The 25,688-nt window shown below is 62.2% G+C and overlaps 1 protein-coding gene and 1 long non-coding RNA gene across 3 annotated transcripts; both read left to right on the top strand.

Moving 5' to 3' along the window:
• The first annotated feature begins 10,811 nt into the window (after window positions 1-10,811).
• On the top strand, window positions 10,812-13,480 carry LOC140900692 (uncharacterized). Its single transcript, XR_012155694.1, has 3 exons — window positions 10,812-10,932; window positions 11,560-11,795; window positions 13,397-13,480. It is a non-coding gene; the product is annotated as an uncharacterized lncRNA (long non-coding RNA).
• A 603-nt stretch (window positions 13,481-14,083) lies between these two features.
• On the top strand, window positions 14,084-24,471 carry LOC140900846 (intercellular adhesion molecule 1-like). Of its 2 annotated transcripts, XM_073318739.1 has the most exons (7): window positions 14,084-14,242; window positions 16,159-16,431; window positions 16,962-17,279; window positions 18,646-18,927; window positions 19,855-20,133; window positions 20,904-21,146; window positions 22,558-24,471. In XM_073318739.1, the coding sequence occupies exons 1-7, from the start codon at window positions 14,185-14,187 to the stop codon at window positions 22,773-22,775; spliced, it is 1,671 nt and encodes a 556-aa protein (XP_073174840.1). In that variant the 5' UTR covers window positions 14,084-14,184; the 3' UTR covers window positions 22,776-24,471. The 2 variants fall into 2 exon arrangements, with proteins under 2 accessions (XP_073174840.1, XP_073174841.1); XM_073318740.1 differs by lacking the exon at window positions 14,084-14,242 and having other exon boundaries at window positions 16,254-16,321.
• Window positions 24,472-25,688: the final 1,217 nt, after the last annotated feature.

Below are 25,688 nucleotides of genomic sequence, written 5' to 3'. Positions count from 1 at the left end.
TAAAACAGAAGGTTTATTAGACGACAGGAACATGGTCTAAAACAGAGCTTGCAGGTGCAGAGAACGGGACCCCTCAGCTGGGTCCATTTTGGGGGGCAGTGAGCCAGACAACCACGTCTGCACTTCACTCCATGTCCCAGCCAGCCCCAAACTGACACTCCCTCCAGCCCCTCCTCCTCTGGGCTTTGTTCCTTTCCCGGGCCAGGTGGTCACCTGATTCCTTTGTTCTCCAACCCTTTAGCTCTCACCTGGCAGGGGGGAAGGGCCCAGGCCATCAGTTGCCAGGAAACAGGGTGTCGGCCATTCTCTGTGTCCAGACTCCTGCACACACCAGCCCTCTAGGGCTCTGCAATGATCATACACCCTTACCCCACCACCTAGATACTTAAGAACTGCCTAGGGGAAACTGAGGCACCCCCACACTATTCAGAGGAAACATTAAGAAGAGTCCCACTTCGTCACACAGGGGTGTGAGTGATTGCTGGACCCAGACTAGGAGGAAGTCTAGTCTGTAAAAGAAGCTTATTGGAACATCTCTGAGGGTGAGTTTTACCTGCATTTAGTTTCTAACTGTATTAGGCTTAGACTTGCATGTTTTATTTTATTTCGCTTGGTAATTTACTTCATTCTGTCTGTCATTTCTTGGAACAACTTAAAACCTACTTTTTGTATTTAGTAAAATCACTTTTTCCTTATTAATTAACCCAGAGCAAGCAATTAATTCCTGGGGGAGCAAACAGCTGTGCTCTATCAGTGTTATAGAAGGCAAACAATTTGAGTTTACCCTGTATAAGCTTCATACAGAGTAAAATGGATTTATTTGGGGTTTGGATCCCACTGGGAGCTGGGTATCTGGGTGCTGGAGACAGGAGCACTTCTTAAGCTGTTTTCAGTTAAGCCTGCAGCTTGTGTGGGACGTGGTTCAGACCTGGGTCTGTGTCTGTAGCAGGCGAATGTCTCTGGCACAACCAGGCAAGGCACTGAAGTCCCAAGCTGCCAGGGAAACCGAGCTCAGAGGTAGTCCCAGCACATCAGGTGACAGTTCCCAACCCAACACCCTCCCCACTCCACCCCTCCCCTCTTGAGGACTCCTGGCCAAACAGCGCAATACATATGCTAACAAACTTAAACCAAGCCTTTGTTTAAGTTTGTTAGTATATGTATTGTGCAGTTAAAGCCATTTAAAGAATGAATGCTCTCCCTAGCCGTGTTCTGCTCCTTCAAGGAGCAGAGTGCAGCCCCACCGCCACCTCCAAGTCTTTCCAGTACCCCGTATCCACTAAAAATCTCTTCCCGGTTACTACGTATGGGAGGCGTAGTGGGGAGGCTGCCCCACTCCAGTAGGCAGGGGTTAAAAGCAACCCTGGAGAGGGCTGCGGCTAGGAAAAGCGGTGAGAGTCTCACTCCAGCCATGGAGAGAGAAGGACCTGGCTGCCTGGGAGCTCAGGGGGCCGGGAGCAGAGCAGGGTTGGGGAAAGGCCAGAGGAGCTGGGGAGCTCCAGCTTGGTAAACCCCCAGGCTGAGGCCTTGCTAAAGGCCTAAGCAGGGACTGGGGCTGGGAGGGGCAGCCCGGGGATAGGCAGAGGCAGCTGACCCCTTGCCAGTGATGAGTGGCCATTACAGACTGCGTCTGCCGCAGTGACTGGGAGCAAGATGATGACTGGCTGTAGCCACTGAGGCAAGGTGGGTTAGAGGGTTGGGAGTTCCCCTGGGAGGGGAAACCCAGCATGTGGGGGTGCTGCTGGGGCAGAACCCTGAGGTAAAGGGGCTCCGGGGTCCGGGAGGGACACAGGGGCTTCAGGCAGGTGAGCCACTGGCCAGCAGAGGGCGCTCCAAGGCTGGAATCGAGCTAATTCCCAGGACGACCAGCAGGAGGTGCCGCACCGGTGAGCCGCCGATCTGCCCTACTTGCGCTCCTGCTGGTGATGGAGAACGCACACCCTGTGGGAACGAGCCGCAGCAGGCCGTGCCCTGGCCCCAACGTCCCCACCCCTGCCCCTCCAGAGAGCTCTGTGCCCCAGCTTTCTCTCACAGCTCCTGCCTCCAACACACAGCAATCGATCGCCTAGCCCCAGGGCAGCCCGCCAGCCCACGCAGCTCCGCTCAGAGCTGCACGCAGCCTAGGGCCTTGGGCAGTAGCTCCCCAGCTGATTTTACTACATAGCCAGGCTTGATTGCTCATTCTGTTGGGTCTGAAGGTGGGGGGCGGGTACCCAAAGGCTTTGTAGAGGTCTGGGATGATGCCATCAGCCCCTCTCCTGTTCTTCGGCCTGTGTTCTCCAGGAGGCCTAGGCTGTGTCTACACCAGACACGCTACATTGGCACAGATGCAGCAGTTCTCCTGGGGCTGGGGTGAATCCACCTCTCCGAGGCAGCAGCTAGGACGATGGATGACTTCTCCCCTCAGCCTGGCCCTGTCCATGCTGGGACTTAGGTCGGCGTAACACCTGAGTGATGCAGTGAAGCTGACCTGACTTCTTGGTGTAGACCGGCCCTAGTCCTGGGTCTCTCCTGGCCTTAACAGCTGTGGCTGAGGCTAGTTCTGAGGGCAGCAGCCGCTCAGCTCCTCCTTGCTTGGCTCGAGCCTGTCTCAGTCTGTGTGTGCCAGGACGGGCCCGGTCAATTCCAGGTACACGGCTCCAGGCTGATAATCTCCGTGGAGATGTGGCGGTTTGCTTTGGCGCTCCAGCCGATGTTTGCGGTGGAGGAAGAAAAGTCCTCAAGAGCTTCCTCTTCTGCCGACCCGATCCTGTCCCCGCCCCGGAAAGAGTGGCAGGAACCTTAGCTTTGCACTGGTGCCAAGAGGGTGTTATCATGGCTCACAAGCAGCAAAAGAAAAGGAGAGGGAGCAGGACTCCTGGGTTCTCTTCCCAGCTTTGGGGCGGGGGAGGCTAGTGGTTAGAGCAGGGGGCTGGGAGCCAGGACTCCTGGGTTCTCTCCCTGCCCTGGGAGGGGAGTGGTATCTAGTGGTTAGAGGAGTGTGGCTGGGAGTCAGGACTTCTGGGTTTTATTCTCAGCTTTGGGGAGGAGGGGTCTAGTGGTTAGAGCAGTGTCTTTCAGGAGGTTATTTTGCATTTTAAAACCTGGGGTGGGGGGAGGTTCTTACAGCTTCAGCTGGGTAGTGGAAGCCCAGGGTTGTCTTTTTGTGCTGGTAACAGGAATTGTCCGGGCTGCTCCGAGTCCAGCGGGGTGGGGGGTGCCCAAAGGCAATGTGCAGTCGGGTGGGGGGGGGTGTTGCTCCTTCGGGCACCAAGCAGTTCCAGCCCCAGCTTCTTCGATCATGGGAGCGACTCGTTTCCCTGACTCCCTGAGCCCTTCCATCCCAGCGGGGGTGAGAGCTAGCAGCATGTCAAGCCCCCGCCCTGCGGCGCTACAGGCCCTGGCTTGCACTGCTGAAATTAGCTTGGGATTAGGAAAGGAGGCCCAAGGTCTTCACGAGAACGCAGGCTCATGACTTGCCTGTCAGGATCGTAGCTCCTTCCCACAGGAGACAGCTGCAGTGACTCATATGGCAGAGGCAGAGCCAGGGAGAGAACCCAGGAGTCTTGGCTCCTAGCCCCCTCCCTCCCCGCTCAGACCCACCAGACCCCACTGCACTCTCAGAGCCAGGGAAAGAACCCAGGAGTCCTGGCTCCATTGCTCTGACCCCAAAGCCCCTGTAACAACGTGGACATTTTCTGTAATATTTTCGTGCCTGAGCGGCCAGGCCCCGGCACTGCGACCCGCGAGAAAAGGAGGCTTAAGCAGCTGCTCCGGGTGCTGAGCAAGAGACCGAGGGGTCATGTAACGGGCCGGCAGCACGTGGGACCTGGGCCGGGCTCCGCAGGGCCAGGACGATGGCCTGGGAGGTGTCAGGAGGCAGGGGATGAGGACGGGCCCGCAGAGGGGCTCAGCAGCTCTCACCGGGACTGACAGAGTCGGAGATCCAGCCCAGACGGACCCCACGGCGGCTTGGCCGGGCGGAGCCCTGGCTCGGCCGCACGGACCATGTGTCTGATCCTTCGCTGCTCTGCGCCAACCTGGGGCCTTCCCAGGCCGGGGGCTAACGAGCCCATTGCTGCTTGGGGGCCGCAGCCGGGGTTCGCTGCCAGTCCTGGCTGAGCCGCGCTGGTCCCGGCAGAGGGGCCAGGTCTGTGCCCAGGCATCTGGCTCAGCCGGACCCGCCGGGCAGAGCTCACGGGGGGCAGCAGGAGGGCTGGGGCCCAGAGACTCAGCCTTGGAGGCCGTGGGGCCGCGTGGTCAGGCCTGTAGGAAGAGGGGGTCCCCTGGGGGCTCTGGCACGCCGAGGGGCTCCTGCCAGGGACGGCTGGAAGACGGCGCGTAGCTCTGAGCCAGGGATCCATGTATGCGTAGCCAGAGCCGCTCTCCGGCAGCCTCGGCTGGGGGCCAGCACCTTCCCCCTGCAGCTTGGGCTTTCTCCCCACCCTGCTTTCCCTCCCCACCCTGCTTTCCCTCCCCCATGCGGCGCCCGCCACCAGAAACCCCCAGAGCTGCTGACTTCCTCTCTGGCGGCGTGGGGAGCTGTGCGCAGCAGCCTCTGGACTTTCCCAGCACCAGCCCACCCCGGAGAAAGTGCTGCGGCCATTGGCGAGGCCTCCCGCCCCCCGAGCGCTGGGAGGAGCTGGGTGCTCCGTGCTGGTCAGCGGCCCAGGCTGGGGCTCGGAGGAAATGGACCTTGCAGGAGTCCAAGCAGCGGCTCTATCCACTGCATTCCTGGCGGGCCCACGGGAAGCCGGCTTTGTGCGGGCGAGCACGAGGACTAGGGCATGTGGAAGCCGCAGGGAGAGGCGGAGCGAAGCGAGCCCAGAGAAATGCCAGCTCCGGGCAGCACCTCGACCAAAGGCAGCTGTGAGCAAAGCTCACCGGTCCCTGCCTTGTTTCTCCCCCGCCCCGGCACAGAGGGAGCCGTGGAATAATCCCCCATGCCCGGCAGGATCCCTGTCCCCATTCCGGAGCTTCCTGAGGAAGCAACAGCTGGGAAAATCTGCAGCGGGGAGCCGAGCCTCGAGCCAGCGAAAGGGCGAAGGGCTTGTGCTGAGGGCCTGGAAGGAACAAACTCCCAGGCCCCCATGCACAGGCTCTTGTGCAGAGCAACAAGGATGCCGTGTGTTGCAGCCATCCGGAGCTGCTGGCTTCAGGCGCCGGGAATGTTGGTGTCTGTTTCTGCACGGCCGAGCCAGCTGGAGTTGCAAAAGCAAACAGCCCTCTGCACCGCACATCTGCTCCTACACGCTTACCAATGTGCACACCTCCACCCAAACGCACATATGGCCCAATACCCACCTTCGCACAAACACACTCACCAGCACAGCTGCTTTCACGCTTACCAGGGGCGCCGTTTCAGATTCTGGTGGGGAGGGGCAGCTTTGCCCGTAGGCACATGAAAAAACTAGTGTTCTGGCAGAGAACTTAGCTGACAGGAGCCCTGGATCTAATTCCTATAGAAAAGAACAAAGAGTCAATAAATATTAGACCCATTCAGCCTTAACACTAACATGTTCTGACACCTCGTGGCAAGTCACCTAAGGGACACTGGTTAGGTTTAAATATTTAAAGTTTATTCTTACTTTGTTAATAACTCTGCAGACAGAGAGACTCTGTCAGGACTCCTGGGTTCTATCTCAGCTCTGGGAGGGGAGTGGGGTCAAGTGGGTTACAGTGGGGGGCAGATACATCTGGGTTCTATATCAAAACGGCCACAGTGGGTCAGAGCAATGGTCCATCTAGCCCAGTGTCCTGTCTTCCGACAGCGGCCAGTGCCAGGGGCCCCCGAGGGAATGAACAGAACAGGGAAACATCCAGTGATCCATCCCCCGTCGCCCATTCCCAGCTCCTGGCAAACAGAGGCTAGGGATACCATCCCTGCCCATCTTGGTTAATAACTATTGATGGACCTATCCTCCATGAACTTATCTAGTGCTTTTTTGAACCTAGTTATGGTCTTGGCCTTCACAACATCCTCTGGCAAGGAGTTCCACGGGTTGACTCTGCGTTGTGTGAAGAAATACTTCCTTTTGTTTGTTTTAAACCTGCTGCCTGTTAATTTCATTGGGTGACCCCTAGTGATTGCGTTATGAGGAGTAAATAACACTTCCTTATTCACTTTCTCCACACCAGGCATGAGATTATAGACCTCTGTCATACCCCCCCTTAGTCGTCTCTTTTCCAAGCTGAAAAGCCCCCGTTTTATTAATCTCTCCTCACACGGCAGCCGTTCCACAATCCCTAATCACTTTTGTTGCCTTTCTTGGTACCTTTTCCAGATCCCATATACGGTATCTTTTTTGAGATGGGACGACCACATCTGGGCGCAGTACTCAAGGTGCGAGCGCACGATGGATTTATAGAGAGGCAACAGGATATTTTCCGTTTATTATCGATGCCTGTCCTAATGATCCCCAGGGTTCTGTTTGCTTTTTGGCTGCCGCTGCCCACTGAGTGGCTGTTTTCAGAGGACTCTCCCCAAGATCTTTCTCGAGTGGTAACAGCTAATTTTAGACCCCATCATTTTATACGTAGAGTTGGGATGATGTTTTCCAATGTGCATGACTTGGCATTTATCAGGTGTCCATGAGGCCCAGGGTTCTCCCCCCACCGTTGCAGAGGTGGGGCTGCGAAGCCTTTGCCAGCCCTAGATGAGGCTGCATTGCAAGCCGGTCTCCTAGCTGAGAGGGAGCCAAGCGAATCCTGGGGCTGGACATAGCTAGAGGGGTGTGCGTAGGGACCGAGAGAGTGGGATGGCAGGGTAGAGTGACAGAATGTGGGGGAGTGGGGGGATGGGTAGAGGGGGATGGGGATGGATGGATGGATGGTCATAGGCTTGGAAACTAGGGGCGTGGGGGGTGCTGCAGCACCCCCAGATTTTGTGGGGAGTCCCAGCTGCTGGCCCCACGCCCAACGGCTCCACACCTGCCCCCAGCTGTGGCCCCAGCCTCGGCCCCCTTGCCCTGTCTGTGTCCCCCCCTCCTGGAGCCTCAGTCCTGCTCCTGGCCCCAGCTCTAGAGGATGGTAAAGGGTGTGGACAGGGGTAAGGGGGGGTGCAGCTCAGCACCCCCACTCTAAAAACTGTTCCAGCACCACTGCAGATGGATGGATGGAGGGGGGATGTGGATGGATGGGCGGATGGCTGGAGGGGGATGGATGGAGAAATATGGAGGGAGGGAGGGTTGCAGGGGGAGGTCTGGCTGTCTGGAATGAGGAGGCATAGGGAGGGATGGAGGGGGATGAATGGAGGGCTGGCCGGCTGGGATGAGGAGGGATAGGGACGGATGGATGGAGGGGGACGGACGGATGGAGGGACGGATGGATGGATGGAGGGGGAGGGCTGGCTGGGCTGAGGAGGGATAGGGACGGATGGATGGAGGGGGACGGACGGACGGATGGAGGGGGAGGGCTGGCTGGGCTGAGGAGGGATAGGGAGAGATGGAGGGGGAGGGAGGGATGGAGGGGGATGGATGGAGGGCTGGCTGGCTGGGATGAGGAGGGATAGGGACGGATGGATGGAGGGGGACGGACGGACGGAGGGGGAGGGCTGGCTGGGCTGAGGAGGGATAGGGAGAGATGGAGGGGGAGGGAGGGATGGAGGGGGATGGATGGAGGGCTGGCTGGCTGGGATGAGGAGGGATAGGGACGGATGGATGGAGGGGGAGGGCTGGCTGGGCTGAGGAGGGATAGGGAGAGATGGAGGGGGAGGGAGGGATGGAGGGGGAGGGCTGGCGGGGATGAGGGGAGGTGTAAGACTATCTGCACAGTTACTCTCAGCCTGCCCAGGTTTCTCTCTCCAGAGCCAAAGGGGGTCTCCTCACTGCGTGACGCCCTTCTGCACCCAGAGCTCTTTTCCTGGCGAATTCCCACCCAAGCTCCCCTGAAAGGGGGCTAAGAGTCTGGAGATTCGGGGAAAGTACGAGTCCCCACGGGACTCTGCAGCAAAGGGAAAGGGGAAGTGTTATTTCACAGGCTTTCATGTGTCTCTCAGTGTTTCCGGCACTGCACACTCACGGCCAAAGCAGAAGCCCCTGGCTTTCCCCTCCCACCCGGACTTTCCTGCCTCTCGGCTCATACGGCTCCCCTGCCCTGGCCATTGATAAACCCTCGCACACCCCTCCCCTGTGCCATGGCGGGGGCCGGCGGAGCAGAGCGCAGCTCCATGTGAGGCTGACATCAGAGACAGTTAAACCACAAACCAGCCCCAAAATAACCCTGAGCACATAAGAATTTCCCCAGAACACCAGGCCTTCCTCTCGCACTGGCCTGCCTCGGAGCCCGGGCTGACAGTGCGCCGGAAGGGCCCAGGGTGCCGTGGAGTCACCCAGCCGCAGCCTGGCCTCCGTCAAAGGCAGGAGCACAAAGCTGCAGGCTCCAGCGGGACTGAGGGTGGGGCGGGCGCAGGAGTGAGACTCAGGAGACCTGGGTGCTATTCCCAGCTCTGCCCCTGCCCTGGGGCAAGTTCTTTCCCCTCGCTGTGCCCTTGTTTAGACTCAAAACTTTTGCATGCAGGGATTATCTCTTATTGTGTGTCTGGGCAGCGCCCGGCGCGATGGGGCCCTGGTCTCGGCTGGGGTCGGTGGCACCCGGCGCGACGGGGCCCTGGTCTCGGGGGGGGTCTGGGCAGCGCCCGGCGCGACGGGGCCCTGGTCTTGGGTGGGGTCTGGGCAGCGCCCGGCGCGACGGGGCCCTGATCTCGGTTGGGGTCTGGGTGGCACCCGGCGCGACGGGGCCCTGGTCTCGGCCGGGGTCTGGGCAGCGGGCAGCGCCCTGCACGACAGGGCTCTGGTCTCGGGTGGGGTCTGGGCAGCGCCCTGCACGACGGGGCTCTGGTCTCGGGTGGGATCTGGGCAGCGCCCAGCGCAACAGGGCCCTGGTCTCGGCCGGGGTCTGGGCAGCGGGCAGCACCCTGCACGACGGGGCTCTGGTCTCGGGTGGGGTCTGGGCGGCGCCCGGCGCAATGGGGCCCTGGTCTTGGTCAGGGTCTGGGTGGCGCCCGGCGTGACGGGGCCCTGGTCTCGGCTGGGGTCTGGGTGGCACCCGGCGCGACGGGGCCCTGGTCTTGGGTGGGGTCTGGGCGGTGCCCGGCGCAACGGGGCCCTGGTCTCGGCTGGGGTCTGGGCAGCACCCGGCGCGACGGGGCCCTGGTCTCGGGTGGGGTCTGGGCGGCGCCCGGCGTGACGGGGCCCTGATTTCGCTACTATAATACCAGTAATAATGACCCTAATGACCTGCTTTGCCTAGTTAGTTGTCATCTTCGTGGCAAGCTGGTGTCAGTTTGGGAGCGTTGGGCGGCTGGGGGAAGCATCTCTCAGGCCCAGGCCGCTAGGCAGCAATGCATAGGGGCCATTCGGGCCCCGTAACCCTGCAGGCTCCTCTGCCCGAGATGGGAGGGCTCACTGCGGGGGCAGGCTGCAGGATGGCGTAAAGGGGGGAGGTGTGTGGGGGGGTGAGGGGTGTGTATGTGGAGGGAGGGGGGAGAGGGAGAGGGGTGTGTATGTGGGGGGAGGGAGAGGGGTGTGGATGGGGATGGGTGGGGGGAGGGAGGGAGGGAGGGGTGTGGATGGGGGTGGGAGGGTAGGGGTGGGGGGCGGGAGGGGTGAATAGCTGATCCCATACACTAGGAGCTAACAGAGGGGCGGAACGCTGCACCAGGTCTGGAAGAGCGCTGTTTACTTTGGCAGAGCAAAGGGGCGTTAATGTGAGGGGGAACCGGCCCCCGGGGAATCCCCTGTGCCGGGGGCCCCCTGCTCAGCCTGGAGCTCCCAGCCCCTGGTTTAGGGCACAGCTCGGGGCTGTAGCGGGACGCCCTGCACCACGGCTGTTCCCCGCTTTCCAGGGCTTGTGGGGAGCAGACTGTGAGTTAGAGCAGCCCTGAGGCTGCTCTGTGGACACCAGGAACCCAGCGGGGCTCAGAATACAGGGCATGCAAATGAGGTTTAAATCCACTTCTCACACTCCAGCCCCTGCCCCAAACACAGGAACAGGAAAGCCAAGAATCTGGCTCTTGGATTCTGACCGTGAATCCACGGAAACACTCACAGCAGGGGAGGGGGGAAGCTAAGCTGGGGGATTCTGTGGGGAGCGCTGGGTCCATGCAGCCCCCCTCCCGCCCCACCAAGGCCCAGCCGCAGCCTTGAAGCGCCAGGACGTTACAGAACAGGTCACAGTTGTGGCCATGCCCCCCCCCCGCCCCCCTGCATTGGCTCCAGAAGACTCAGAATCTGGCACATCCCAGGCACTGGCCGCAGCGCCAAGGTCCGGGAGCTCCCGCCAAGGCACAGCCGCGGGCGCTGGGGAAAGGCTGGGGGAGGGGAAGCCGCCAGGAAGGGGCGGGTGATGGATGGAATTTCAGGGCAGATGTGTGGGGACCCCGCACTGCCTCTGCCCCCCTGGAAGTAGGGTCTGAGCTGCCCAGGATTCCCACAGCAGATTCCCAAAGGCTTAGCCGCACCCCCAGACGGGGCAAACTTTCCGAAACTCTGTTGCCATTTAGCTGCCTAAATAAGCAGCCAGATTTTCAGACTTGGCCGCCTCGGTCTGACCCTAGTGACCAAGCCAGGGAGCTTTTCTGAGCAGCCTTCTTGGCATGTGCCTAACTGGGCACTGGGCAGTCTGAAAAGTCCGCGCCAAACGGAAATGCAGCCAGCTCTAGGGTGGAATGCAGCCAGCTCCAGCCCTGCTGCCCTGAAATGGCAGGAGGGGAGTTTAGCTATTTAACAGAGCCAGGTTAAGAGCTCGTTATCGGGGGGCGGGGGTTGTGATTACCGTGGGTGGGAGCTTGGTTTAAAGCGTGATCCTGAGCCCTGGTTTTTAGGTGCAGCGTTTTGGAGAACCCCCTGGGGAACGTGGGCTTGTTTCGTCTGTGCAGGAATGACTCTGATGAGCTCAGCCTGGAAAAAGGAAGCGAAACCCCCTGGTGCTAATGCCCAGGCCAGGCATCCCCAGGTAAGGCTCTGACACTTCTCCATACATGGAAGAAATGCCTGGCAAATGCACAGGTCCAAAGATCTGAGGCATGCCCTGCCCTGCCCGGGCCCCCCTCTCCTGTGCAGTGCGGATCAGCTCAACTAGGACCCAGGAGTGGGACGGGCACTCTGGGGGAGAAGCGGGACTTTCAAATGAGGGGGAGGGGCCCCTGAGACTGGCCTGGGCTGGGGGGCCCTGGCACTTAGGCCCTGCGCCTGCCTTGCTCCCAGCCCCTGGTGTAGGCAGGTCGGGCTGACAGCACACGGTGCTGGGGAGCAGGGTGGGTCAGGCTCTGCGCTGGGTCTCTGGAGGCCTGGGTTTGATTCCCAACTCTGCCACAGACGCCCTGTGTGACCTTGGGCAAACCACTGCATCCCGCTAGGCTGAGCTCCCCACCTGTGACTGGGGATAATGACCCTTCCCTTGTCTCCGAGCGTGAGCTCTTGGGGCAGGGGCTGTCCCTGGCTGGGCAGTGCCCGGCCTGCTGGGGCCCCGATCTGGGTTGGGCTCTGGGCAGCGCCTGGCCTGCTGGCGCCCTGATCTGGGTCAGGTACCTTAATACAAACAATGAGCGAATGGATTCCACAATGTTTCCTTTCTTTGAAGGCTCTGCTATCCCCAGCGATGCTCAGCATCCCAGAGGCAGAACAGGCTGCCTGTGTATCCCACAGCACCACTTCCTTGCTCCCGGGTGTCCAGTGGGAGGGTGTCATGTGCACTCGGAGAGTCACGCAGCCCAGTCCTCTGGCCTCCCAGCATCGCAAAGGAAAACAGCACACGCAGACAGCCCCATTTCTCACTGAAGAGGTGTTTTAAGCCAGCGATGGAGCTGTCAAGCCCTGGTAAGGACCCCCAACACGTGTGCACCATTCTGACAGGACAGCAGAACCAGAGTCAGGAATGGGAGCCAGGTGTCCTGAGCCCCAGCAAAGTGCTCTGTCCACTAGGCAACACGGACTTGCTTGTTGTATTACCCTGTTTTCCAGATGGGGAAACTGAGGCACAGAGCGACTCAGGGACGTGCCCAAGGTCACATGGGGAGTCGGTGGTGGAGCTGCAAATTGAAACCAGCTCCCCCCAAGTCCCAGCCCAGCACCCTGACCACAAGGCCAAATGGTTCCCCCCCACTTGGCTGCAGAGAGTCTTGCTATATTTATATGCTATAAATACTCGCTTGTCCCTTGCTCAACCCCTAAACCACAAGGATGAAACGAGACGCCGCAGAGCGCCACCGACACGAGCGTCACTCACCCTGCAGCCAAGCTCAGGCAGCCGGCGGGGGGTGCGGCAGCCGCGGGAACGCACACGGGCGGGGTAAAGGTGACCCTCGGGGGCGGGGGGTTAGATGCGCGTCTGGTGTTTTACACGCGCATGCGTGGCAGGGTTACATTTTATTGTTGTTCATGCAGCATCCGGAGTGGGCCCTAGTTCTGACCGGGCCTCTGACGGCTGTCATAAGGAAAAACAACAGCAACCACAGCCCCTTGCCCTCCGTAGCATCCATCTGTCTGTCTGTCTAGATTATTAGAATTATTTATTTGTGTGTTTGTATCTAATTTATTTATTTGTATTACTATCAATCCATCCACCCCCTCTATCTATCCATCTCTCCCCAGACACCCCCTCTATCTATCTGTCACGGGGTCCCTGGGCGATGCTCGGGACCTGCTCCCTACAAAGCCAGGCAGGACTCTGGGGCAGTCAACTTCCTGGGAGCAGCCTGTCTGCAGGACACACAGCTCACCTGGCTTCCACCTTCCTGGGTCTGACCTCGGAGCATTCAGCCTCCTCTGCCCCTCCGTGCGCTTCCCACAGCGAGTCCCCCCAGGTGGGGTCCTGGGGAAGCCAGAGGGTCCTGCCCCCCAACTCCGCAGTCAGACGGGACTCTCAGCCAGCCAGGAAAACAGAAGGTTTATTAGATGACAGGATCATGGTCTAACACAGAGCTTGTAGGTGCAGAGAACAGGACCCCTCAGCTGGGTCCATTTTGGGGGGGGCAGTGAGCCAGCCAACCACGTCTGCCCTTCACTCCTCATCCCCAGCCAGCCCCAAACTCCTCCAGCCCCCCCCCCCCCGGGCTTTGTCCCTTTCCTGGGCCAGGAGGGCACCTGATTCCTTTGTTCTCCAACCCTTTAGCTCTCACCTTGCAGGGGGGGAAGGGCCCAGGCCATCAGTGGCCAGAAAACAGGGTGTCGGCCATTCTCTGTGTCCAGACCCCTGCACACACCTGCCCTCTAGGGCTCTGCAACGATCATACACCCTTACCCCACCCCCGAGATACTTAAGAACTGCATGGGGGAAACTGAGGCACCCCCCACACTATTCAGAGGAAACATTAAGAACAGTCCCACTTCGTCACACTATCTATCTGTCCCCAGACACCCCCTCTATCTATATATCTATCTATCTACACCCTATCTCTCTCTCTCTCTTTCTCTTTCAGCCATGTGCAGGCAGAAAATTTGCAAAAGCAGCTGTTGATTTTGGGTGCCCAGCCAGTGCCGAGCACTGGGCCGCTGTCAGTCAGACCCCTTTACGCCGTCTCAAGCTGGGCTCCCTAGATCGTGAGGAGGCTCCTGGCACCTGCTGTGGGGTTTGATCCCCTCTGGAGCGAGTGCGGGGGTTCATCCGACTGTTCGGGGGCGAGGAGAGTTGTGTCAGCATCTAGACCTGTATCTGTGACGGGGGGAGGGGGAAGTGGAGCATATAGACCTATGAAAAGTCAGGGAGGGGGAGAGACCCAAGGTCTGGTGGGGGGGGGACCCCCTGGTTCCATAGCAAATAAGGCCCCTGGTGCAGCATGTGTGTGGGGCTTGGGGGGCACGACTGGACTGGGAATCCTGGCAGCATGGGATGGGTAAGCCACTATATTGTCCCTGTTGCTACATAATCAATTGTCAGGGCTCTGTCCCAACCAAGCCAGCCCCCCTGGAGGGCACCAGGGCTGGGGGGCTGGGGGACGGGGGCTGTGTGCCTTTCCCTGGGAAACCACGCCTTGGAAAGCCTTAGAAAATCAAAACTCCCTCAGACAAAGCAAGGCTGGAAATCCCCTCCTCCAGCACAGCCGAGAAAGGCTGGGGCTTCCGGGAACTGCACTGAACTCTGGTCTAAACATATAAAGCAGCTCTCAGGCAGCTCATTCAGCGCCTGCCGTCCCCACAGGACCAGCCCAGCTGCTCCCCAGGGAGGGTCCATCCCCGGAGCCCCCAGGAAGGGTTTGCCGGCAGTACCATGGCTCAACCTGTCCCTGTCCTGCTCTGGGCCTGGTGCGCACTGACAGCTCTGGCAGGTAAGTGGCCTGACCGATCACCTCTCCTGCAGCCCCCTGGCCTGGCGGGCGCTGCCCGCTGCACCCTGGCACCACAGGGTTTGGCTGGGTGGATCATGGAGCAGAAGGGGGGGGGGTGTGAGACAGAGAGAGAGACTCCCCAGTGTTATACTCTGGGCGTGTGCACGCATCTCCCAAAGTGATGCTTGTGCCGAGAAGCAAAGTGTGTCCCCAGTGTTCTATCCACACAGTGTGTGTGTGAGTCCCCAGTGCTTACACAGCGTGTGTGTGTGTGTGTGTGTGTGGGAGGGGTCTATGTCCCTAGTGCATATACTATGTATGTGTGTGTAAAAGTTTCCAGACCCACAAGTCAGATTCCACTCTTGTGCATCCTGCTGTGACTATGCCCCCTCCCCTTACTCCGGAGTGACTCTGGATCGATGCTGGCAAACTGAGATTGGAATGTGCCCCTGTGCGTGGGGCTGATGAAGGGGGCCTGACTCCCAAGTGCGAGGGGAGCGCTGCCCCCATTGGATCTAGGAGTGTTTCAAGCTCGCTTTGCACGGGGGTCAAATGCATGGTGAGCCAGGCCGGGAGGTGGGGGTGGGTAAATCAGCCCCTAAATCTTTAGCGGGAATCTAAGGGCTGGATTCGACATGGACCTGGCACGCTGGAGCGGTCGCACGCTGCAGGGAGAGAAAGTGCTTTTCCTCCTCCTGGCACACCCGCCGCTCGCCATTGTTCAGCTGGCGGGGGGCCTGGGCCGGAGCAGGACTCAGAGGGTTGGAACGCGACACGAATAGTTTAGGGTGGTTAATTATGAGGCCAAAACTCCGGTCCCTCTTGGAGCAAAACTCCCACTGGAATCAACAGCATGTTTTTGCTAGATGAAGGACACAGAGTTCAGCCTGTTGAGTATTAAACCCAGCCCCTGTGCAGGGCCAAGTTCTGCAGGGGGGTTACAACAGGGACACGCTTGGCCCATTCTGTTTATTCTGTGTCCTTGCCAATTTCATATGATGGGCTTGGTGCCCGGCGGATGTAAGTCAGCGTCGCCCCACTGAAGCCGAGGGAGCTGGGTTGATTCCCACTGGCTGAGGATCTGACCCGGAATTCTTTGGGGGGGGCTGGGGGAGCCGGTGAAAGGGGAGACCGGGCTCCTGCCCCGGGGTAAGTGGCTGCTACCGCAAGCGAGGGCAGAGTCCGCCGTGGACGCTCTTTGGAATTCCTGTGCCCAGCGGGCGCGGCTGGGCGGGACGAGGCCAGGAATTCCCCACTCCCATGACCCGGGAAAGCAAACAACTCAGGCCCAGGGCTCGGCAGATTGGTGCAAAGCCGCAGGCCTCGCTCGAACCCCACTGCAGCTGAGGGGCAGAGTGCAGAGGTGAGGGGGCACCTGGCGGGCGTCCGCATTCAGCCAGGTTCCTGGTAATCTCGAGAGAGCGGCGAAGGGCTGCTGGCAGGCTCTGAGCGCTGGGAAGGAGGGTGGGGATATTCTCCTGGTTCCCCTGCACAACGCTCGCCGGCCGAGCTCCTCCTGCCCGGGGAAAGGCACGGGCAGGAGCGGGGCCTCGTTAGCACCAGGTGGTTCTCTGGAAAGGGGCTGCAGAGCCCAAGTGCTTCCCCGTCACTCCGGCCCTCGACTGCGCCTCAGGCCGGGAGCTAACCGAACCCGGGCCCCTTTCCAAAGCGAGGGGGACGCTGGGGCCTGCGCTCAGCCAGCATCTGGCCAAGAGCAGCGGCTAGGTACGGCCCCCTTCGGGCCGCAGCGCAGACCCCCAGCCATGTCCAGCCAAACCACCCTGCACCTCGGCGAGGATCGGGCCCCGCCAGGGAAAAGGGGCTGGGCTCACCCACTTGTGCTGTGAGTCTCGCCCGCTGCTTTGCCGTGTGCGTGCCCCGGAGGCGCAGCGTGACGGATCCGTTTGCCGTTCCAGGGGCCGTGCGGGGCTCGTTCGACGTGAGCGTTTTGCCAGAAGCTCCCATGGTGGCGTACGGGGGGGCCGTCTGGATAAACTGCAGCACCACGTGCCAGGATCCTGACGTCAGGGGCAGCCTGGAGACCTCGCTCACCAAAACCGACGAAAAAATTGGACCCGGGTGGGTGGCCTTCCTCCTTAAAAATATCACGGAGTGGGCGTCGGCCCCCCAGTGCTACTTCAGCTGCCGTGGCCGTGTGAAGGTGGTGTTTGCAAACATCTCCACTTACCGTAAGTGCCGCTGGCTCCCAGCTGCAGGGGTCTGGGGCGGCTTTTGTGCCACGGAGACTTTCTGGGTGCAGGGCTGTGCCAGAGAAAGGGGAAACTCGCTGGCAGAAAATAGGGTACAAAGCTGTGATCTGGCCCTAGGGCAGGGGACTGGCTGGCTCGGGGGGCAGAGAATGGGACACGGGCCTTTCCCCTCTGGGGCCACTGGCTCCGCTCCATTAAGCCAGGCAGCACCGGCGAGTAGTTACCCTCTGGCGGCCGTTGGGTGGAACGAGTTGGTGGGTCTTAGTCCGGCTCCTGGCAGGGCAGGAATCCACATCCCAGCCCCCTGCCCCACTTAGAGCTCCGGCTGGCCGGTCAGGGCCCCCTCTGGGGCAGGGCCCTGCTTGTGGGGGAGCTGCCCTGCGGCTCAGCCGGCCTGGGGTGCAGGAATGCACCTTCCAGGCTCTTCCCCCAGGAGGTGGCTTTCAGCAGCACCCGGGTCTACGGGATCCAATTAACCAACCTTCGGGTCCTTCCCCCTCTGGTTCCAGGGGCGCCGGAGCGGGTGGTGCTGGAGCGGCTCCCGGAGCTGGAGCTGGGCCGGGCCTATAGCCTGACGTGCCGGGTTCTGAACGTGGCGCCCGTCAGGCACCTCACCGTGACCCTCCGCCAGGGGGGACGGACCCTGCACACGGAGACCTTCCAGAACCGCACCAGGGCCGGACCCGACGACGTCACGGTGACCAAGGAGATCACCCCTCAGCAAGGGGACCACGGGCAGGAGGTCACCTGCCACACAGCCCTGGACCTGACGCCGCACGAGCCGCACTTGGAAAACAGCTCCTCTGCGGTGGAGCTCAAGGTTTATGGTGAGTTCCTGCATGCCCCGTGTGCCGTACACACCACTCCGTGCACCAGAGACCCTGCTCTGTCCTCTGTGCACCGGAGACCTGCTTTGTGTGCCAGACACACCGCTCCAGGTGCTGGCAGTTCAGGGGACACATGGGCTTTGTCTGACTGCCCAGCTCCCTGCACCCCCGCCAACATTCACACCCCCACAAAGGGGCAACAAATGCTCCCTGGCCAGGATGGAGTCTGTGCTGTCCTGGGCCCGTTGATGCCGGTCCCAGGTTGGGGGCTGAGATCTGTTCTCCCAGGTGGCCGAGATTTCCAGGGCTACCCCTTTGGGAGCTCCCCTAACGCCGACTGATGCGGCTCCTGCTCTTTGCACAACCAGAGCGTGAGGTCCCACATCACCCTGCTTGCGAGTTCCACCCGGCCCCACCAGGCCCAGCTCCCCACACCCTGGGGCTGGCTTCTGACATGCCGAACACAGGGAGCACCCGTGGAGGGTTCACAGCTATCTAAAGGGATGCCACCCTCTCCCATGCCCCACATCGAGGGAGGACGTGTCGTCACATTGCCAAAGCGCTAGGGGTGGAGGCTCAGGGCCGAGGGTACTGTCCGAGCCCAGGGAGGGGCACCCCGCCCACCCATCAGAGGGAGGGTCCCTAGGGGGTGGGTTGTCTCACCCCCGCAGCACGGAGTTCCCCGCAACACCCAGTCGCGCAGGAGGCATCAGGCTCATGCTTCCCCTTTGGGGTGATGGTTTCTTCCCCTTTTTCAACCTTCCCCTCCACGTGCCTCGTCCCCTTCGGGGCCTGGCCTGGCCGGAGCAGAGGATGGCAGAGCGCGCTCGGGGCTGCTACGGGGCTTTGGTGACAGCAGGGTATGGAACAGGCCAGGAAGTTCAGAGACGGGCCATTAGATGGGCGGGGGTACAGGGATGGAAAGAGAAGTGTGTGTGCACAGTTTGGGGGTGGATAGGAAGATAGAGGGGTGCAGTCTGGGCAGGGGATGGACAGACAGCTGTAGGGGACAGTGGGGGGATAGAGAGAGACGAGATGGGGCTAGAGGACTAGAAGGGGGGACAGCACAGGGCTAGATAAACAGGTTGGTAGTTAGATCTGGAGCAAACTGCATCTCAGCATCTCATGGGGGCAGGTGCTTCCCAAACCTGGAGAGCCCTTAACCCAAGGATTTCACAGTCTAACTAGACAGAGGGTGGCAGGGGAAACAGAGGCAGAGAAAAGGGAAGGATTTGCCCAAGGCCGGTGGCCAAGCCGGGAATAGAACCCAGGTGTCCTGAGTCCCAGGCTGCTGGTCTGTCTACTCGGCTACATGCCTCTGAACGTTTCCCTGATGCCCCGCGATGGTTTTTCTCACCTGCTGCAGCTCTCCCAGAGGAGCCCCAGCTCCAAATCTCCCACCATATAGAGGTAGGCGACAAGGCGACCGCCCGCTGTGACGTGACCAAGGTCTTCCCTGCCGCTGGAGAGGCCCGGTTCACCCTGTCCTTTGGGGGTCAGCGCCTGAACTTCACCGTCACCACGTCGAATGACATGGCCACAGCCCAGGGCGAGGTTCGGCCCCTGTCCGCAGGCGAGCGCCAGCTGACCTGCACCGTGTCCGTGGGGCCCGTGTCCAGATCTGCAGGGCAGAGCGTTCTCGTTTACAGTGAGTGTCTGGGGGTCTCCCGGCCACGCCCAGAGCGGGGCGTGCCCAGATTTCGGGGGCTCGGCAGGTGACGTCTGCACTGTGGGCCAGGATGGCACAGAGGCTGGGCAGATCTCTGTGGGTTCACCTCCCACGGAGGCTGGTTTCAGTTCACGTCGGTTCCTCCCCCTGGACTTTCCACTGGAAACTCAGCCCCCCAGCCCAATTTCCCACAGGCCCCCCGGCCCCAGATCCCCTCCCTGCTCCCGCCCCCAGTCCTAGCCTGGCTTGGGACTTGTCTCCCGACAGACCCTCGGTGGGGCTCTGACCTGGCTCCCCTTCCACACGGGTGCTCCACTGAGCCGGGGATGCTCCCATCAAACCATTCAGATCACCGCGTCCGAGCAGCTGCGTAGCCCAGGCCAGGGAATTCCTCCCAGCGACTCCAGAGAGTAAGAGCCGCGCTGGGCTGGAAGGGGAGTGGGCAAGGCCACCGAGCCCCCCGCCATGTGGAGACTGGGGTCAGTCTGCCCCGGGCCTGGCCTGCCCCGCTAGGGAGTGGCAGGTTCATACCTTGACGCACGGCATGAGGAGCGGGCGCTTCCAGAGAACGGAGCCCTCACCGGCCGGAGCTGGAGGGGAGATGTGGGGGGAGCCATGGGGATTTAGGTACCAGTCCATGCATGGAGCAAATTTCAGGAGGAATTTGGGCCCACGTCCTCAAAGGTACTCAGGTGCCTAACTCCCATGGGATCTGGGCCTAACTCCATTCGGGATCTGGGTGTTAACTTGAATGGGCCAGGTATGTCCAGTGCCCCAGCTGGCTTCGACCCTCTCACGCGTCCGATCTCGAGGGAAGCGTCCTGCTGGGGGAGGCCAGCGGGCAGCCCCTCGGAGGGGGGATCAGCAGCCGAGGCCAAACTGCAGGTCTGTCCTGGTCCCTTGCAGGTCTCCCTGAGCCCATCCTGGAGATAACTGAGTCCCAGATCCACGTTAACAGCAGCGTCATCGTTACGTGCCTTTCTCCTGAAGCCCACCCCCCGGACGTCCTGCTCCAGCTCAGAGACGCCAAGCGAGTCCTGGTCCGCAGCGCCCCCGCCCAGCCCCTTTTGGACTTCCCGCTGACGGCTGGCGAGGAAGACAACGGGAGGGAGTTCACGTGTGAAGCAAGGCTTGCCTCAGCCAACCAAACCGTGAAACGCACGTCTGCCAGGCTCACTGTCCTCTGTGAGTGCAGGGGCTGTCTTAGGTGCTGCTCCGGCCCCTCACCACGGCCCACGCTCTGCGCTCACCCCCCTGCAGTCAGGAAGCAAGGCCCCCTTTTCAGAGATGGCAGCTGAGCCCCCCAGAGCCTCAGTGCCTCAGCCAAGGACTCGAACCCAGGGCTCCTGGCCCATCCTCCCGCTCCGCTCCCACAAGCTTTTCTTCAGAGGCACTCGGCTGCTCTCCTTGTGCCTGCGACCTGGGGCGGCCATTCCTATGCAGCAGCCGCCAGAGAAATGCTCTGGGTCCAGTCAGTTCTTAGCATTAGGGTATCAGGGCCCCGTCGCGCCGGGCGCCGCCCAGACCCCAGCCCAGACCAGGGTCCCGCGCCGGGCGCCTCCCAGACACAGTCCCTGCCTCAGGGAATGTTCCCAAGCTAATGAGACGAGCCAGCCGCAGGAAGAATCCCTCGCCCCATTTTACAGATGGGGAACCTGAGGCCTTCTCGTGACTATTGGGCTTTGCCCCAGGGCCAGGGTCACAGCGGGCGACCATGACAGAGGCAGGGCTTGACCCCTGAGCTCCCAAGTCCAGGCTCTTGCCTTGCACGCAGGGCCCCCTTGCTGCCCCAGAGCAAGGCCTGCTGGAGCCAGGCGGGGCAGTGGGGAGAGCCCAGCGAGGAGGCACGTGTGGCAGGGGAGAGACGCCATCCTTGGCAGCAGCCCCGGGGGCAGGCAGGAGATGGGGCTACACGGCACTGGGCAGCGTAACCAACTGCCCCCTCTCGCTTCCAGACGGGCCCAGGATGGACGACTCCGGCTGCCCCAGAGAGTGGACCTGGAAGGAGGGGACGGAGCAAACCTTCTCCTGCCAGGCACAGGGGAACCCAGAGCCAGCCGTGGTGTGCAAGAAGGACGGGGTGCCCTTCAGCATCGGGGTGCAGCAGCAGGTCAGGAGAGAGGACGCCGGGACCTACCACTGCAAAGCATTCAACAGCTACGGCTACGCCAGCCGGGATGTGACCATCCACGTGGAGTGTAAGTAGCCTTTGGTGGATCCTCCAGCAGGCGACCTGGAGGGTAGGCTTGCAAAAGCCCCAAAGAGATTTAGGAACACAAGTGAATGGGTCTCTTAGGTAAAATCCCATTGGCTTTCCTTGGGATTTAGGAGCCCAAACGGCCCCCAAAGCCATGGGGGCTCAGTATGGGGTTCCGGGCTGCCATTCTCCGGCCTGGTGGCCTGCTGGAGGTCAGACTGGCCGGCCCTGTGATCCCGTCTGGCCATTCCATCGGTGTGGCTTGTACTCTGCAGGCTCGTCCAGGGCACAGCTCCCCACCCCCAGGCTCAGGGGGTGCGTCCTAGCATCACTCCCACCCAGAAGAGAGTGGGGATGGGTCCAGCATCCTGCAGCCTGGTGGTTTTCAGGTTCATCTCTGTCCCAACTCATCCTACTACTAAATTATGTGTAATATGGCAGAACACTGACCGAGACCAGGGCCCCATCGCACCAGGCACTGCCCAGACTCCAGCTGAGATCAGGGCCCCGTCGTGCCGGGCGCTGCCCAGACCCCGACCGAGATCAGGGCCCCGTCGCGCCGGGCGCTGCCCAGACCCCAACCGAGATCAGGGCCCCGTCGCGCCGGACGCTGCCCAGACCCCAACCGAGATCAGGGCCCCGTCGCGCCGGGCGCTGCCCAGACCCCACCCGAGACCAGGGCCCCGTCGCGCCGGGCACCGCCCAGACCCCGGCCGAGACCAGGGCCCCGTCGCGCCGGGCGCTGCCCAGACCCCGGCCGAGACCAGGGCCCCGTCGTGCCGGGCGCTGCCCAGACCCCGACCGAGATCAGGGCCCCGTCGCGCCGGGCGCTGCCCAGACCCCGACCGAGATCAGGGCCCCGTCGTGCCGGGCGCCGCCCAGACCCCGGCCAAGATCAGGGCCCCGTCGCGCCGGGCGCCGCCCAGACCCCGGCCAAGATCAGGGCCCCGTCGCGCCGGGCGCCGCCCAGACCCCGGCCGAGATCAGGGCCCCGTCGCGCCGGGCGCCGCCCAGACCCCGGCCGAGATCAGGGCCCCGTCGCGCGGGGCGCTGCCCAGACCCCACCCGAGATCAGGGCCCCGTCGTGCCGGGCGCCGCCCAGACCCCGACCGAGACCAGGGCCCCGTCGCGCCGGGCGCTGCCCAGACCCCGGCCGAGATCAGGGCCCCGTCGTGCCGGGCGCTGCCCAGACACAGCGTGAGAGACAGTCCCTGCCCCAGAGAGCTCACCATGTAAACAGGCAAAGAGTGGAAGGGGAAACGGAGGCACTGAGCGCATGAGTGACTTGCCCAAGGCCAGTGGCTGAGGCGAGTAGAACCCAGGTGTCCTGAGTCGCAGCCCACTGCCCGCGGCCCTGCCCACTAGGCTGAACCAGCTCTTAGTCCTCCTCGGCCTCGCTCCTTCTGTAACAGATCTCAACGTCCTGCTGTTGGTCCTGGTGCTGCTCGCCGTGACCGCTGCGGTGACTGGACTCGGCGGGGGGATCTACCTGTATTACCGCTCCACGAGAATCCGCAAGTACCGGCTCAAGCAGAAGCAGGCCAAGCCGGCCGAGCAGGGCAAGCCGGCCGAGCAGGTGAGCCTGAACGGGGCCGCGCAGAACACACCTGAAGTGGAGCACAGAGTCTAGGCCTGGACTGCAGGACTCGGAGCTCTGGGGCTCCTCACTGCTGCTTTCCCCCTTGGCCCATGGGGAGGCCCCCGTTAGCCCTTGGGATGCTGGGCAATGCCACGGGACTGGGGGTTCATGGCCTCTGCTCTGGCAGCACGGGGCCCTCCCTTGCACACACCCGCTGCTCTCCGCAGAGCAATGATCAGAGGGAGGGAGGCGTCCGGAGCAGGACAGACACCCCCAGGATGTCCAGGCCTGGAATCTCCCATGTCCTTGGCTGGAGGGACGTCTGGCTGCAGCTGAGATCTGCCCTGCTGGGGAAGCAGGTGGCTGGGAGACCCCGGTCCCAGCAGGAAACGCCTAATAACAATAAAGTCGGAACAGTTGTGCGGGGAGGGGAACAGCGCTAACGGCCACCTCTAACCGCTTCTCCCAGCAATGGGGAAGGCGCCTCCGAGCCGCACACAAGCTCTGCCCCAGCTGGGGAGGCGGCCGCCCAGGTCACGACGCGGAGAGACCCACGGGATCACTGTGAAAACGGTTCGACACTAATGAGACGGGCTTTGGGATCGCCGGGTCTGTGCAACTGAGACGGGCCATGGGGTCCGTTACTCGCATCAGCTGAATGGCAAGACCCTCTGTCCCCGCATATCCCCAGCCATGGAGTGGACTCAGGGACACCAGGCTCCCTCTCCTGTGGGGGCTGAGCCGGGCGCGGCATGGCAGGGACCCCGGTACAGGGGCGGGGAGGTCAATGACGTTAATAACTGTGGAAGTGAAAGCCCCAGTCAGTGTGAAGAGAGCGTAAGGGAGAGACTCTGGCAGGGGGCGAAGGGACCTGTTCGTATGACCCAGGCAACCGCTGGTACATTCCCCTGCGGGACTTTTCCCACCACGCGGCTTGTTTGCTGTTGTCAAGGGGCTGGGGAGCAGCTGGCCCTGGAGCCAGCAGAGTTAAAGGGTCAGTGGCATTTGCAGAGTGCCTCGGGGCCGGGATTGCCAACAGAGCCCGGCGCGTTTGGGCGGCATGAAGGAGCTCTCGGGCCAACCCGGCGGTTCTCGGGGCGCCTCTCTGGGGGCTGGCTCTGGGGCGCCCGCCCGGAGGCTGGGTGCTGAGCCCCTGGGACAGTCCAGCCTTTCAGCACGTCACCCCTGTGCTGAGCCCAGCAGGTCAGGCCCGGGGCAGAGAACAGAAGCAACCAGCCCTGGAGGCTCTGCCATGCAGGGAATTGATCAGGGGCCCTGTGCTGGAGTGATCCGAAGACCGGGGGGTCCAGGCCCCACGCTACAGAGGGGAAAATTCCCGCTCTAGCCCCACTCTGACAGCCCTGAGCCGTGAGTCAGACTCACCCGCCCAGCAGCTGGGGGAAGGAGCCGCTCAGAGCACTGGCCCAGCCCCGCCGGCGTCCTGCCAGGTAACGCCGTTTTGCACTGGGGTAAGTAACAGCACAAGGTGCAAGGCAGAGACCCGGCCCCGCGACGCCCTGGAGCAGGCCCTGGGCACCTGGCAGCTGCCACACTACAAATGAGAAGCAGCCCAGAGGCCTGGGGCGACGGGAGCTTTGCCGACAGGGAAGATTGTCCACCTGGGTTGAGCCAGGAGCTAAAATCACGGAGACCCCAGCGCGGGCCGGCTAACGAGAACGAGGCTGTAAAGCACCAACGGGGCTGGTCCTGCTGGTGCAAATAAAGGGTGTAAATATTGTCAGCGTGACCCGCCAGCTCCCCGTGCCGTTACTGGGGCGGGTGGCCGGAGCTGATCAGAACAGTGCTCCTGGCAACCGTGCAAGCGTGATCCTTCATTGTTCACGTTACACAGAGCCCTCAGCCAAGGGCCCCGTCGCGCCGGGCGCCGCCCGGACCCCCCCCCGAGACCAGGGCCCCGTCGCGCCGGGCGCCGCCCAGACCCCCCCCCGAGACCAGGGCCCCGTCGCGCCGGGCGCCGCCCAGACCCCCCCCCGCCCCCGAGACCAGAGCCCCGTTGCGCCGGGCGCCGCCCAGACCCCCCCCCGAGACCAGGGCCCCGTCGCGCCGGGCGCCGCCCAGACCCCCCCCCCCCGAGACCAGGGCCCCGTCGCGCCGGGCGCTGCCCAGACCCCCCCCAAGACCAGGGCCCCGTCGCGCCGGGTGCCGCCCAGACCCCCCCTGAGACCAGGGCCCCGTCGCGCCAGGCGCCGCCCAGACCCCCCCCAAGACCAGGGCCCCGTCGCGCCGGGCGCCGCCCAGACCCCCCCTGAGACCAGGGCCCCGTCGCGCCGGGCGCCGCCCAGACCCTGACCGAGACCAGGGCCCCGTCGCGCCGGGCGCCGCCCAGACCCCGACCGAGATCAGGGCCCCGTCGCGCCGGGCGCCGCCCAGACCCCCCCAAGACCAGGGCCCCGTCGCGCCGGGCGCCGCCCAGACCCTGGCTTATATTGAGGGTCGATCGTGCCCAGTTCCTCACTGACCCCAACCAGGACCAGGGTCATATTGTGCTGGGCGCTGCAGAGACACACAGCGCGGGACAGTCCCTGCTTCACGGGACTCACAAGCTAACTGTGGAAGGGGCAGGAGGGGAAACTGAGGCACGGAGAGCCCCCCCCCCCCCCCGCCCCGAGGTCACCAGCAGAGCCCGGAATAGACCCCCGCCCCTGGCTCACTCGGCTTTCCACCACCAAACCGCATTGTCCGCACCCGCAGCCCCCCCTAGTGATGGCATGGGGAGCTGCACCCCATTCCTGAGAGATTGCGAAACTCAATCACCCCCTTGTTTCAGAGCAGCCGCCGCGTGGGTCTGTGTCCGCAGAAAGAACAGGAGGCCTTGTGGCACCTTGGAGACAAACGCATTTCGAAGAGCATAAGCTTTTGTGGGCTACAGCCCCATGCATTGGGTGCCCCTTGTGTGGCTCCTGCCCTGCCCGGAGCCCGTTAGACTGAACGCACGGTGCCCAT

This window comes from Lepidochelys kempii, chromosome 20 (genome assembly GCF_965140265.1).
Source record: "Lepidochelys kempii isolate rLepKem1 chromosome 20, rLepKem1.hap2, whole genome shotgun sequence".
Classification (NCBI taxonomy): domain Eukaryota; kingdom Metazoa; phylum Chordata; order Testudines; family Cheloniidae; genus Lepidochelys; species Lepidochelys kempii.
This window is presented reverse-complemented; position numbering and strand designations above follow the sequence as displayed.